Here is a 15,665-nt window from a genome sequence, read left to right on the forward strand (position 1 = left end):
ATGAGGTAGAAGAGAGTAAGTTGCCATAGATATATACCTACATCCTTCATTTCATGCACCCATAATTCTCTCTGGCAGATGCATGATTAATTCAAAGATTTATTGATTTTTTTTTCTTGCTCAATCCTGCTGACCTGCTTTTGTTGACAGGTCTGCGTGGATCACACACCTCCGCCCGTTGAAAGCCCAGCATCACGTTGGTCTCCATGGCCTGCAGGAAACATTGCGACTCATTCGACACTAACAGCGTTTGGGTGCGTGGTAAAAACAGGCACGCTTTATTCCAAACCAAACAAAATATGAACTAGCAAACCTTTTTTTTTTCTTTTTTCCCGTAAAAAAAATACCTGCAATTGTAATTGCAACTATTTTGATGGTGAGGAAGATGGTGAGGGGAACCTGCTTGGTTCAATCTTTCTTTTCCTGTATTCTCACATAAGAATTCTTCATAAGAATTTCACTAACTTCAAGTTCTCTAGTAGCACCAAAGACTCTTTCATACAGCCACTGCTTACATCCAAGACGTTTAGCCTTTGGATTTACCACTCTCTCAGCAGGAGGACAGAGCGTCCCCCATCATGCTGCAGTTGCGCAGCCAGGGTTCGCTGGCAGATTGATTCTAACTAAAGTACCACCTGGCCTTCACCGTAGAAAAAAAACCACACATATTATTAAAATATGCCTCTACAGTTTAGAGATCCAGGTGAAGCAATGGAGATACGACATTGATGTCACAGCAAACGAAACCAAGACCTACTAGATATGTATTTCAAATTCTTTCTAATGAGTCATTCTTCTAATGAGCCTTTCAGTTAAAATTTGGACTCTCAAGAGGGGAAGACAAATCCGAATGAGCATCCATATGCCCAGCGAAAGCTCTAGAAATATGCAAGCTTATCCACGGCAATAGCACTCTACACAATAATGATGTTTATTTAAAATCAATTAGTTAGTTCAACGCTGGAAAATACTGTTTCCTCCAGATGTCACCTATTAGGTATATTCTCAATGTGTTAGCAATTTTACAGGTCAGTCGTAACGGCTAGTGAAGATTTTTACGTGCTACCCTTCTCAGAGCAGCAGCTAAACCCTATACACTGACAAAACTCCACAGTGCAACAGGTTCTGGACAGTAAGGCACCCACTCATTAAAATGAACCTCGTGCATCGGTTTTGTCCCTGCATACCAAAACTGTCAGAGTTCATTGGCTGTTTGCTCAGGCTAGATGTAGAGTTTTGTTGGACAACTTCAAGCATAATTTGCTCATCTATTTACTCACTACTATCAGGAAGGTGACAAGATCACAAGCCACTAGCAAAATATATTGTAAAGAAGAAAACTATGCAATGATCACTATTTCAAAAAATAAAAATGAAAACAAAAGAATTAGACCTACAGTCAGCGCACTGATTTGCGCAAGTTCCTGTTCCTAGGTCATTGGTATCAATACTCGTAGCTTTGCTATCTACAAATCAGACAAAAAATAAACCCCCACGTCTGAGGACGTCAATAAAAATACTGCTTCAAATATTTAATTCAAGTAAAGTTACATGAATCAAAAACTGCCTGAAGAATTGCAAATAAATGACAAAATGGAAAAGAGTTAAGTCAATGCCTGTGAAGGTTAGCAATCAGTCTGCTCTTATTTCATCTTTAATAAAGATCTGGTAAATATCACATTAATTAAAGGCAGGCTGTATTTATTCGAAGGTTTTATGAACCCCAGAGAGGAGTTACAGGAGCTGAGGAGGCTAGAAAAAGTTGGCCAGACAATAAAATGGGATTCACCCCAGGAAAAAATGGAAGAAACTTCAAGCACATCTGGAGGGAAAATAATGTAACACAGATATTTCCAGTGAGAGACTAACTGTGCCACTGAATGCAATCGTGCTGAAAGAAACCTCTTCATGACTGGCAACATCAATAACAAGGTGGTAAAACAGAACAGTTAGGGCATCAGATTTGATAATGTTATGCATGGTCCAGCAGGCCCTTAGGCCTGCACAGAGCCATGATGAATGTCCTTTTATATATACTCTCACAGATACAGAGAGGGAGAGAGAGAAACGTGTATCACCAGATTAAAAAAAAAAAAAAAAAGCGCCCTAATGTAGAAAGAATTACAATCTCTCTCTCTCTCTCTCTCTCTCTCTCTCTCTCTATTTCTCTCTCTCTCTTTCTATCCATTTAATTCCCAAGAGCACAAGAAGCAATTCTGAAGGGGGCCTGAGGCCAATCAAGTTTTTCACGCTCCTTAATTGTGTAAGTAGAGAAAGAAAAATTAAAGGGTTGAGCAAAAAAGGAGAGAAAGAGGATTCAGGGATTGGGGGTTATTGGGTTTTTGTTTGTTTTTTAAGGTGAGGACAAGGAAATGATTCCCTCAATGGACAGAAACAGAGGGCTATCCAAAGCAGAGTGGCAATACGAGGAAAAAAGATTAAAATGTACTTATCCGCCAGACACACTTCATTACTCACATGCCAGTAATACTGTCACTGTTTGTGAACCCCATTAGCATTAAATTTGCTGGAAGTAGCAAGTCACAGAGCAAATTTGGACTTTGTGAGCTTTAGGCACTGAAACATCCCACTCAAATCATTTTTCCGTCTCTCCCCAACAGCAACCCACGTTCTATGCCCCAAGAGCATCCAAAATGCCCAGTCACCCCTAGTAAGATCAGAGAATTGCCCCTATAGGGAAACAACAATCTCTCTGACATTAACCTAAATTTCACATACATGCCTCACTGTGCTAATTAAATTATTAGCAAGCCAATCCTTTGCTTAAAATCTGTTTACCTTTTTCTGTGTTACCAAAACATGATTTTATGACATGTAGATCAGACGCTGTTCATCCTGATCCCTCCAAGTCACTCTAAACATCTGCCTCTCACAAAGCCATTGAAAATCTTGCACCTAATCCTGCCATAATTTTAGAATGATTACTCTGATCAAAATACTCCAGTGTAACATAGTGGGGAGCAGAGCTGGCATACAGACTGCAGAGGAGCCAGAGGAAAGGTCCTCCAATGAACACTTGAAGTGCATTGCTTTGCTCAGTTACTACTTTAGCTTGCATTGAGTCTAAGAAGAGCATGACCAACATTTGCACAACCAAGTAGGCTTAGATTTTTACCATCTCCAGCTTCTAGGATTGCGAGACATTAGCTTCCTGAGGAATCAAGGGAGCTCAGCTGATGTAAGGATCTGACCGATTAATTTTCTGTTGCTACTGCTATTTTGAACAGCAGATTTAAATTGCACTGCCATATTTCTGATAGAAGATAATTTACACTCTGATGTTTTTTTCATATATACTATCAATATTTAACCTTGGCAATTTATTCTCTTCATCCCACTATACCTGGACTAGGTAAAAAACATGCATCTAGAGCTTTCAGTGGCATAAGTTAAAAGTCTGCTGAATACTTGCTTGTTGGCAACCATGATTAGGCCCTGACATCAAATCAAAACAAGAAAGATCACAGCTTCTCTCTCCTAGGCGCAGCCTCAATCAAATGGCTTGACTTAATTCCTCTGATCATCAGCAGTAATCTAATTCTGAACACAGGACTCAGCATATGGGACCACTCTATAAAGATACATTTTTTTTCACCACATACAAACCTCATGACTGAAAAAACAACGATCACTGTATGTAAACTGAATCACTGCTGCAATCTCCAAACCCTAGCACAAATGAAAACTGCAGTGCTGTATTTTAGATGCCACCACGTGATAACTACTGGCAAACATTGACTGCTTACTGTCAACCATAGCAATTCAGAAAGCCCTCTGTGCAGCGAGAGATCCAAGAGCCCCTGAGCCTTTTAAAGACAAGACTTGAGGAATGGTGTGTAAATAAATAATGCAATTCATTACATTAAATTTAGGCCCTTGTACCTCAGTGACACTTCTCCAGCCGTGGTCCAATGTGTCTAATTTATGGCCCGTGGAAAGTATTCTGGATCGAAGACTCATCAGCTGTCATGTGCACGTCAAACAAAGCCCTCCAGGGAATTGTGCTCCATTCATGCTTACACACCTTTCGTTCAAAGCTGCTGTTCTTTCTGTGCTGATTTAAATATACTGTTGTGCATAGTTGTTATTATCTGTCTCTCTCCTTTTCTACCTTTTTTTTCAGCAGTCGCATTCTGTGTATAAATTGGACAGATTCTTGCAAGGTATGTCATTAGACAGGAAAATGGGAATTCAGAAAGGTCAGGGCATGAACCTCTTCATGATCCTGCTCTTGGCACTAAGCTGCTATGATACACAAAAAACTAAAAACTGCTTATAGTTATCAGCGCCAGGAGAGGAGGCATTCGTAACAGAAATACAGCGTGCAGTGACAGAACAAGATTTATTCTTCTGTCTTTCTCTCTGCTTCCTTCTGCTCCTCATTCTCCTCCTTTCTATCCCTGTGCTGATGCCCTACGCCAACCCTTATTTTTAATAATCCCCCTCTGTCCTCCTTCCCCTATGACCATACCCCTCCTTGCTCACACTGCAGCTAATTAACACATGAAGGGGCTCGAGCATCTTTGCTTTCACCGAGAGAGAGAGAGAGAGAGAGAGAGAGAGAGAGAGAGAGAGAGAGAGAGAGAGAGCACAAGCAGCAGTTATTTTGCTTTTGCCTTCCTCTCTCGTCCAGCTGAGGAACAAATAAATGCTATGAGTTGAGCACTAGGCTCCCGCCTGCCTCGTGGCTGCTCAACGGCAGCGGAAGCAGGAGCACGATGAGCAGCGCGGCACGTTTCGGCACCGTCACTGCTTGTTTTTTATGGCTGCTGCTACAAAAACCTACTTCACTGCCTCCTTGGGTCCTGCAGGGCCTGAACTGTTTTCAGTGGTTACAGGGTCAACACAGAGCCAGTTTGAGAAGCCTCTTTCTTTGGGAACGGATAGTAAAGGAGAACGGTAAGAAAGGAAAGAAACTTGATCTTTGAGCAAGCTGTATGCAGCTACCAGTCATACGACATTAGCAGATCATTTAAGCTTTCATGTTTAGTGTCATCTAGTGAAAAAGCCTAAGAACTGGTTACTGATACAGGAAAGAGAACTGCATATCATTACATTAATTATTATAATTCACACAAATGTCAGGCTCATTTTCAAGTTGTTTGGCAATACATAATTCTTCAGCAAAAAAAAAGGATCTTCAGAAAAGAGATCTTGAGATAGCTGTCAAGTTTTACTAAACAGTAAGTTGCACTTTGTGAACCCCTTAAAACTCCTCAGAATTACCGTTGGTTCTTTTATTTTGCTCACATTTTAGAGAGTGTTAGGCAAGATGCTTCTGGAAAGCTTGGTTGCTTTCACTAGGAGACACAGGATGGGTAAATAATGTAAAATATATGTCACGCGTTTGTAGCAGACTGGCAATTGCAGAAGTCTGCGGCTGTCTTTAACTGTGTCTATCATGAAAGTTTGTAAAAAGCTATATCCATTAAAGATGATTGAATATTTCATCCAACAATTATTATTCAAACTGGATCTTTCTAATATGAAAAGATTTCTGTGCATTTATTGTTGTTTCTTACTTTTCCCAAAAACAGATTTAACAAAAAATTGCATTTTCCTTGCTTTTTAAAAACTCTTTTCCCCACTACCTTCACCTCAAAAATACATTCCCCCCCCCCAAAAAAAATTTCAGCTTCAGATTTAGTTACCTTGAAAAAGAAAGGGTAGGAGCAAACCCCCGGTGTTACTTGCCCGTTTCCACAACAGACAGACAGGCGCACACACACGTTTCCAGTTCGTAGCCATCCTTGCACACAGAAAGGTCACTGTATTTACTATTTTTGGCTCCAAACACTGCAACCTTCTCCTTTCTGAAATGGGGAATCTGACACATCTGGACAGTCTTTGGAAACACTCTAACACTAACTTCCATAAAAGATGCTTTGGTCAGCTATTTTTATTACGTACTTTGATTACTATGGACAGCATTGTGCTCTCTAGTAAGTAATCATACAGTCAAAAGTAGATATATCTAATATAGTACATTGCTGCAATAGCAAAAAAAGAATCTGTCTTGATCAAGGAATACGCCCCTTTTAGAAAGGTAGATTTTTATTGTTATATGAAGTAAAAAGACTTTGATTACTTTTTCCCCCCTTTAAAATGCTGGATTTACATAAAAAGAGAAATGAACAGGTGGAAGGATGTCAATTCATCTATAAATCTCTTTATTCTAGTAGTCAGAATAGGACTTCTGATATATAAGTCTATAAAATATTTACTCTAAAATACACTTGGAAGGATTGCAACAGGGTCAAAGTCTTTTAGAAAATAAATCTTCTCTGCTGAACTACTCACATATGGAGCTTCCCCACTGAAGAGCCACCTTCTTTCCTTTCATAGGGAGTCTCTCATTTCCTTCTCTGGATTTAAGCCAGGTATATCATCGCAAGGAAAATGTCCTTCTCATTTTCTCCTCTCTCCCCCCACCTCCAATTTGCCTTTTTCTTTTCTTTTTTTTTTTTTTTTTAAGTGGACACTACCTAGTTTTCCCACAAAAGCTTTGTCTACTATCTATCACTTCAAATGGTGATAATCATCACTGTGAGTATATATCTTTTTATATGCTAGCTCTTTGATAGTAGAGGTTTCGACTCAGCATAGCTCTCATTTCTGCCGATATTAATGAGTCACCTGTTAATCACTTACTTTAAAAAACAAGAAAAAACAAAATCAGAGCTTCATGCTCTGAATATTGGAATATTAAATGGTGGGACACAAAATATACTGGGGAAACTGGTCCGGTGCACACAGAGAAAACTGTGGTAGTAATGGTTCTATAAGTATGTATATGTATTTCCTCAGAATATTGACTATTAGTGGAAACAAGCTCAATAATGCTGTAGTCTTGCATCCTATTCATCAGCACTGGCATTCTAAGAAGGCAAGTGTGATCAATATCTACTATTTGAGTTCATGGCCAAATTATTGCAAAATTGACTATGAGTAAATTTAAGGCAAATGTTTTATGAAATGTGCATGGGTTCTGTTTTTTACATGTTCCCACTATTAAGCTGCAGCTAAAGTCCTAAGAGTGTAAGTGCCAAGTAAATGAATCTTGCAGTCATTCTGGGTAAACTGCAGTGATGTTTCCATGCCTCACTTTTGCCCTGGCACAACAGATAGCACAGACCTTTATTCTCATCTGTGATTTCATCTCTGAAACAGAATTTTTTCAATGACATGGTCATATAACTAAAGAGAAAATTATAATGAGCATCAGTTTTAATAAATTGTATTTTATTTCAATTTAGATTTTCTAACTGTGGAATTGAGGAATTGTGACATAATTAGAAACTGTTCTTTAAGCGTTAGAATTTGTAATAAGTTTTTAATGATTGTAACCTAGTCAGCCACAGTCAGAAGATGTATTATGAGAAAAGATGAAATCTAGGCTCCAATAGTCAAATATTATTATACACTTTCAGCCCTCAAAGGTTCAAAGGAGTAAATCAAGACAGACTAACCACTTCCTTCCATAAAGAGGAGGATGCAGAAACCTCTGTGCCCCGCTCCCAATTCTGGAGTGAAGAATAGGATTGAGCCGCTCAAAGATATTAGATACGGACTAGGTACTGATATCAATTCAAAAAATCAGACTGAAGGGACATAATCTATGTTGATGTAGAAAATTTTCATATTTTTCTGATAGTGCATAATGAATGAAGTTTAATATTAAACTAATTAATGATGCAAGTATAGACATCCTTTTCAGTCAAACAGTGCTCACATGTACAGATGAATATGCACCATGTAGTAGCCTATTTTAAGATGAAGCAAAGTAAGCAAATCCATCCGGTTATGTATTAGATAATCTTAATGATAGTTCTGTATCATTTTAAATGGACTAATGGAAAGCTTATTTGCATATTGAACTACAAATCAGACCTTATTTTATTGGCTGAGAAGTTGTGAGTCCTACAATCCAAATATTACAAGCCTGTTTGTGGAAAAACATTGTGTCAGTTCCCCAGTGACTAAAATCATATGCCTGCTCAAAATCCAAGGGCATAACTAAAACCAAGGATGTAGATTTACCAAGGTTAAAAAGTATGCCAATAGGATAGGACAACTGTTCATGAATTATATGTTCTTTAAACAGCTATGAGATCATTAGCAAGCTATTTGAAATATATCAAAAATAGGACAAGCTTGTGTAAGTGATCAATAAACTGCATAGAGAAATAAAATTAAGAACATGAGTTATATAGAAACATAGGTATTTCCATTAAACCCTCATTTATTAGAAAGATTAATAATTTACTGAGGAGAATGTGAAAAAACATTTCCATATATACTGTTGTACAGTTAAACACAAGCACATCATGAATACACTCTGCAGCAATTCAACACAGATTATTTTTTTCCATTCTGTATCACCATGGAACAATACCTTTCAAATTCCTACACATGTAAATCATTGTATGTGTAACAGCAGATGCACTGTATGTAATACATAATTTAGGGATGTACCAAACTGAAAATATTTGCCACATGCAATTTCTGCAATGAATTTCTTACAATGTTTAATGCTTTAAAGTGTTGAATACTCTTTGCTTGAATTCCTTGTACTTTTTGAACAATGCCTCACAATTCTTCACACTGTCATTAAATAGATTAATTCATATAACTCTTTCAGAATATATCGTTTCACTTCAATATGTTTGGCTTACAGCACATTTTACAGCATGCTTAAGCCTCCAGTGTCATCTATAAAGATATCTGAGATAAAAATGTTATGAAAGTACGAATACCAGGCACACATCTCATTTAAACATAACCAAACAAATTTAAACTTAGGATTTCTTCCAGTCCATGATTAACATTGCTACTGAGAAACAATTGCAAACCAACACATGCATTATGACACTGAAATTTCTCTGGCACATAGGATTTTCTTATCAAAGTTAAAACATGAACCCATTGCCACAGCACCAGGAAGCTAATTTTATGTCTGGTGTAAAGCAAAAAACATGTTATTTCCCCCTCAAGCATGCTGGAAAAAGCAGAGCTGTCTAAAACCTTCATGTCATATGCAGTCATAGGGATGCAGCAATGGTAATGTGAAATACGTTCCAGAAAAGATGAAACACCATTCAGCTATAATCAACTCAAAGTAAACATCAGGCATTATGGGAAAAACAGGAAGTATAGCTACCAGCCCCAAGAAAAGGAGGCCAAAACAGCCTACCTGAGACAAGCGAGACTGTGTCTTTCTCCCATGAGACAACAGTGATGTATGCCTCCACAGAGGAGGGGATAATGCACTTGAACACTGCTACATTGCCTCTCATGGCTTTCTGGTCCTCCACACGGACTGTATATGGTTCCCGTAAAACTGAAGAGAGAAGAACATGTCTTGTTAAAGAAGTCATAGTCACATATATCGCACCCCATCTGCTTCATCCGCTTCTTAGGTTAGCCTTGCAAAGTCCATCCAAGAAGGTTACTTGCATTATGAATTTTTTATCGGGGTAAATTATACTGTTTTGCGAGGCTAACTGCAAATGAATAAGAGAATATTCCAAGGTCTTTTTGTTTCCTCGAAATCTACATTTCACAGTGTTTCTGTGTTCCTCCTCTCTCTAATTCTTAGGGCAAAGAGAAAAGAGCTTTGCAGGAACTGCATATTTTAAATGGATAAATGATATTACGTCTTCTGTTACTTACCCAGTTTCTCATGCCATGCTTCCCCTCACAAATTGCTTTCTGCTCTATCAAAGGGTACAAAGTACATACAACTTCTGTGTGTGTGTAAGACATCCAGAGGGTAGAAAAGAAGGTCACTGTAATTTAGGATTTTGAAGAAATGAGAACTGAGGAAGAAAATCGATGGAGGTGACAGCCAGAGAAAAAGCAAGGTGTCTCAGAGACAGAGGAACAGTAGCAGGTAAGGTAAGAGCTACAGTCAATTGGCCAGCAGTGAAGGAAATGCAATCAGAAAACAGAAACTGTGATTTGGAGCTGTGTTAAAGCACAGTGTAGAAGCACTGAGATTCATGATATAATTCTTCTAGCAGCTAGAAGAATTAAATTAATGGCTGAAGAGAAAGAGAAGATGAAGAGCTGAACAAATCTTTCATGTCAAACTAAGGTTGCTGGGATGTGATGAGGTTGTTCAGGGTGGGAGACTGGAAAGTAGGAAATCCTGGCACTGAAACAGTGCCATGAAGAATGAAGGGTGAAAATTCTGTGAATAATAGTTAATGGAGAAGAAGGCAGAGCAGTGAAGAAATAAATGTTTTTTACTACAAGAGCAGGTAAGTGAGTTAGACAGGAAGGAGAGGCAGAAGATCCACAGGAGCACAAGGTCAAGGAGAAAGAAAAGGAACCAACACAGACCAATACAGTTACATACTTTGTGGTGGTGGTGAAGAAAGGAAAAGTTTCAGTCAATGTAGGGATGAGTATAGTGTAAGATGGCATGTATGTCTGAGTCATGTATACTATGTCTAAGGGTAAAAATTGTTGGCAAGAACAATCCTAGTACACCAGTGCAACCAAGTCAGCAATGCAGAAGATTCATGTTACAACATTTCTTACCTACATATCCTGCCCACAGACCTGTACCAACTACAACATTTAACCGCATTCATTACAAACTGAAGTGTCTGTAAATCCTTTGCAGTGTTTGTGCATATATTTTTGTATACCAGGAGCACTGGAACTTTTAAATGTCAACCCCACTCACAATGTCTTTAAAGAAAAAAAAGTGAGTGTGCTGAAATGTGACTGTAGTTGCTACAAATATAAAGAGTAATGTGTTTTCAGGTCCAGTGCCACCACTGCAAAAAGAGGACTGAAGTTCTCAATTCCAAACAAGACTGTAGCAATATAACAGTTAGAAACTCTAACCAAAAATAAACAAATTTAATGATAAATTAAGTATCTTGAAAAATTAAGACAAATCCATCTTCCATAATAAAGTAAACACCACCATTAAAAAAAAAAAAAGTCTTTTTTTTTAATCTAAAAAGTTCCTTAAGCCTGTCATAAGGCTACCTTTGGTGAGTTGGTAATAGTATAAGCACCCTTAATGCAGTGACTTTACAATCTTCGCTGCCCTGTGATGAAGTTGCTCCTAATCTTGTTCTACAGTGGAAGGACTGGTTCCAGCGCACATAGATCACCTTTATGAGGCTGACTCTTGTCTAATGCTCATGCTCCAACCATCATTTACAGGCAAGGGCTGTTTCGCAGCAATATCCTAATACACTGCTAAAAATAAGGCAAGATTAAGCTTATTTGTATTTTTCAGAACTGTCTGAAAATCTGTGGTGTCATTTTAGAGCTTATTGTCCCATTATCTGCTTCAGAAAGCAAGTACAGAAACTGTGAAGCATACAAACTAAAAGGAGGTTTATTCATTTCCTTGCTTAAAAGAAATTACATTATTGTGATTTCAGGGTCTCCTCAGTGATTTCCAGATCACGGTTTTGCCAGCTCCCACGAATGATTAGTTGATTTATTTTTTTTTTAAATCCAAGTTCCCCAAGTCATGAATTTATATGAGGATTTCAGCCTTTGCTAAAAAGTATTCATCCCTCTATAACTGCACAGGAAAGCTTGAAAGTGAAATGGAAATATGCACCTTGATTTCCATGTAGGAGTGGTGTGGAAGAGATTTGGATCTTTCTTGCTTTTCTTTGGGAGAGAGAAGAGGGAAGGGCAGGGGATGCTTTTAATCTGTATTACAGGCAAAATTATATGCAAAAATGCAATTCAAATCATTTGTGAGCTTGAACCTTTATATCTGCTACCCATATTCTTGGTGTAACAGATATGTCAGATTCACGCTTTCCCAAGGTGATTATGAGAATGAGCAGACCTATCTTTGCGTAGCTGTGCAACAGTCAGATGCTCCAGTGATAGCTTGTATATTCCTAGGAAACCTTATTGCTATTGGAGGATATTTAAAGAACAGGAGAAGGAGAGGGAAAAGAAAAAGGATTAGGAAAGGACCCAAAACATCATGATAATTAGGGCCAAACTGGAACCATGTACAAATCTTCACATGACCACAATGTGACTGAAAGAAAGATATAGATAAATAAAGTTTTTTACTTCATATATTTGAGCAATACAGGGTTTACTTATTTCTCCTGTGCCATTTGAACATAAAATATTCTTATGGCTATGCATGGGAGATTTTGTTAAAAATTGTGCTTTCCTATGACTGGGAGATTACACAAGTCTCTGGAAAGGAGATTCACTAATAGCTATTGTTTGCTATCAGGCACAATGACAGCTCTAACGCACAAGATACAATCATGGGAAGGAAAAGGGACTTATTTAATTTGTTATCCAAGCCTCATGTTAAATGAGAAGTTGATTCATACAGCAAAATGAGTGGATAAGGGGTGAAAGGCTAAAAAGGAAGGGAGAGGGGATAAAAAGGCATTTAGTCCAAAAAAAGTGGTTAGTTTATGAGCCAAGCAGCTATATCCACCCATTGCAAAGCCTTTCCTTTCATGCCCTTCTTCCTCTTTTTTTTTTTTTTTTTTTTTTGAATTTTATTTCTAAAGCAGAATACATAGATCTATACCACAAGATACGGCCAGCAGATAAAGGCGTCTTCTTCTGGGGTTCCTTGAATAAAAAGGTCAATGTTGAGCCACATACTAGAATCTGCATCATGTGCTTTTAAAATTGAATGAACATCATTTCAGAGCCTTAGCTAACAAGGTTGCAAGTTTTAGTTTTAGCCTTCTTTAAACTATCACTTTAGTTAATTTACAAAATAAAAAATGTGGCAACTAATAATAGAAAAAAAATCTACCTAAAAGATCATCAAAATTGAGATACATTAACAAATCCACATAGGACAACAAATAAAATGTTCTCTTTGAATATTCTGATACCTTGTCCACAAATATGTTAAACTAAAAACAAAATTAGGGGAATAAAAAAGCTACATATGCTCCAAATGCATAATGGGTTTCTACATATTCTTGTAGGCCAACGGTTTTCCAACTTTTTTGATCTGTGGACAGCTAAGTGTTTTCAGAGTAAGCAGTGACCATTATAGAAATTTCTGCACACATAATGTATGGACTCATGTATTCTAGTCACTCTTCTGCAAAACACTGTTTTAGACTATAATTTAAATAAGACATACACATTTCTTGAAAATTTGGGGTTTAGTCCTTCTACTTCTCAAATGATGAATTTCTGAACGTTCATTTATCATTAAGAAGAGTTGAGTCCATTCTTTTGTTTAAGAAGAGAGTCCAAGACAACCACACTATTTGCTGACTGTTTACATTTTTTCCAATATAAGTCATGTAAAGACATACTTCCAAAAGAAAGATACGTCTCTTCTGAAGAAAGACCATCATAGCTCCACTGACACCGAAGAGGATTTACATCAGCCAAGGGTCATCCTCCAGACTAGCTTTTGTTTGTTTGAATATTTTGATTAACTGAAGTGGGTAGACAAAACCTTCAAAAACTATGCAATTGTGTTTATGTGTTGTGATAAAAGGACTGATTTTGATCTCACTTTAACTCTCTACTGGTTGAGCCAGTCTGTACACAGTCAGTACAGGAAACACTTGCATAACTTAAACCAAGAACATTTCCTATGTACCAACATCAGTTGTTCAATTATTGTATAGGTCTCAAGATTTTCTCTCAAAGCAAGGCACAACTGATAAGTGCTTAGGAGATGTGACTGGGCAAACATTTTGTTTTTTCAGCCCCTAAATGACACTCAAAGACTATCCCTTTTCTCTCTCAGCTCTTCAGTGAGTATGGTCCGATTAATAGTTTCATTATCAGTTCATTTTTCCTTAGACTTGTTCAGAAGTTCAGGTGATTGATGATCTTTGAAAAACTAATGTTTCACCTCCCAAATCAAATCAAATCAGGGAGGAGAGAAGAAAGAGAAATCCATTATTTCACTTAACATGGTGAAGAATGCAGGGGTTATTCTTCCAGTCTATCTTCTTTGATTCGCAACAGTTCCTATGCCTTGTCCAAAACACCCAAGTTTCTTCCCTCCTTAAGCCCATCTGAGGCAAGTGAAAAATCATACTTACCGGCCTTAATGTGGACATCCTGACTTCTGATTTTCCCTGAAGGATTTTCAGCTGTGCAATAGTAAGTGTTATCATGGATTAAGTTATTAAAGCTTGAAGGAGGGAAGGGGAAAATTTGGAGAGTGCCATTGGGGTGGACGTGGCGGATCCCTGGGACATCGTAGATCTCCTCGCCCGTTGCTAGGTACCATCTGAGCGTCACAGGAGGGATCCCTGCTGCTGGACAGGGTACCAATGTCCCTGTGGTGCTCGCAAACACTACCTCTTGCAAAGATGCATTGACAAAATATAGACTGGCGTGTAGATCTTCACTGAAAACTGCAAGACAAAAAAGGAAAAAGATAGACTTTGATCAGATAAGAAATTTCAGCTACATACAAAATAATTTGACTGTTATCTGCCATAAAATCAAATATGAACTGCTATGATGTCTAATTAAGGTAATTAGAACATTTTGACCCTAATGCAAGAGCTAATGTTTCTCATTTTTAGAAGAAAATATCACCAGATTAAATCCATTAGGTACTTTGGATCTGAAAATAAAATGGAAATACTTCTTAGTTTGTACTGTGAACTGTAATAGATCTGATCACTCTTGCATTTGTCAATGCAGCATTCTTTATAAGGCCAACCAAAATCTAACAGCAATCTATTTCCACAGATTTTCTAGTAACAAACTTTCTGCCTGTAACACAGGCAGTTTCTGTTACCATTTATAAATTTATTTTTACAGTCTTCCCACAGCAACGTAATTTATAATGTAATAAGTAGAAATGAGCAACCAATTTTTAAAATTCTGTAACTCCTTAATGATAAGACATACCTACAATTAACACAAATATAATTTAATAAATACATTATATAATGTGGCCTGCTCTTTCCAACAAAGACTTTGAAACCTAAGTGCAAAGAACACTTACGGTAACCTCGGCTCTCTGATTTGTGTGACTATAGCCCCCCTCCAACCTTAAGTAGCAGACTCTATCACACTGAAAAAAGTCAGTATTGGTCAGAACACAAGATTATTCACAAATGCCATGGGCTCTTCAACTGTTCAACATATCATCCAAAATATCTTCCTAACGCTTTCTGTTTGAGACTGTAGCAGCAGAAGGCATAGTTTTTGTATTTTTCAATAAACTGTAGGAGACACTGCCAATAATACCACTCTATTGTACATTTGCATAAAGCGCTCACCATAAAAACCTGGCCAATTTTGTTTGACACAAACACAAAAACCTGCATATTTCACCATATTTTGAATGCAGTGAATCCTGGCATGACTATCTGAAGCAAGTCAGGTAAGAAGTAAGCTTTTTTAAAAAAGTGATCATAATGCATCATGCCCGAGTAAGCATCTGTAAGACAGATTTCAAGGTTAGACTTCATCTGCACGAGACAGGTGTTACCATCCTGCAGAAATACTTAGCAACCCCAATGCTAAGGCATGAAGCACAGCATTTACCTCTGCCACTTAGTCTTAAGGTAGCTGGGAGCACCAAATGGAGGGTTTTTTTCCTTATCTTTCCTGACAGCTTGAGGCAAGGAGATAGAAGGTAGAAAAGGATTCTTTTCTAAATATGATCTTGGCACAGACCATCA

The 15,665-nt window shown here is 37.8% G+C and overlaps 1 protein-coding gene across 3 annotated transcripts in view; it reads right to left on the reverse strand.

Annotated features, from left to right (window-relative positions):
* Positions 1–9,332, reverse strand: part of DSCAM (DS cell adhesion molecule) — a 384,026-nt gene extending 374,694 nt beyond the window's left edge. For all 3 annotated transcript variants that reach the window (XM_062573710.1, XM_062573727.1, XM_062573718.1), the window contains exon 1: positions 9,215–9,332. In XM_062573710.1, coding sequence (XP_062429694.1) covers positions 9,215–9,317 — 103 coding nt within the window. In that variant the 5' untranslated portion in view covers positions 9,318–9,332. The remainder of the gene's footprint in view (positions 1–9,214) is intronic.
* Positions 9,333–15,665: the final 6,333 nt, after the last annotated feature.

Source organism: Rhea pennata, chromosome 1 (assembly GCF_028389875.1).
Source record: "Rhea pennata isolate bPtePen1 chromosome 1, bPtePen1.pri, whole genome shotgun sequence".
NCBI lineage: Eukaryota > Metazoa > Chordata > Aves > Rheiformes > Rheidae > Rhea > Rhea pennata.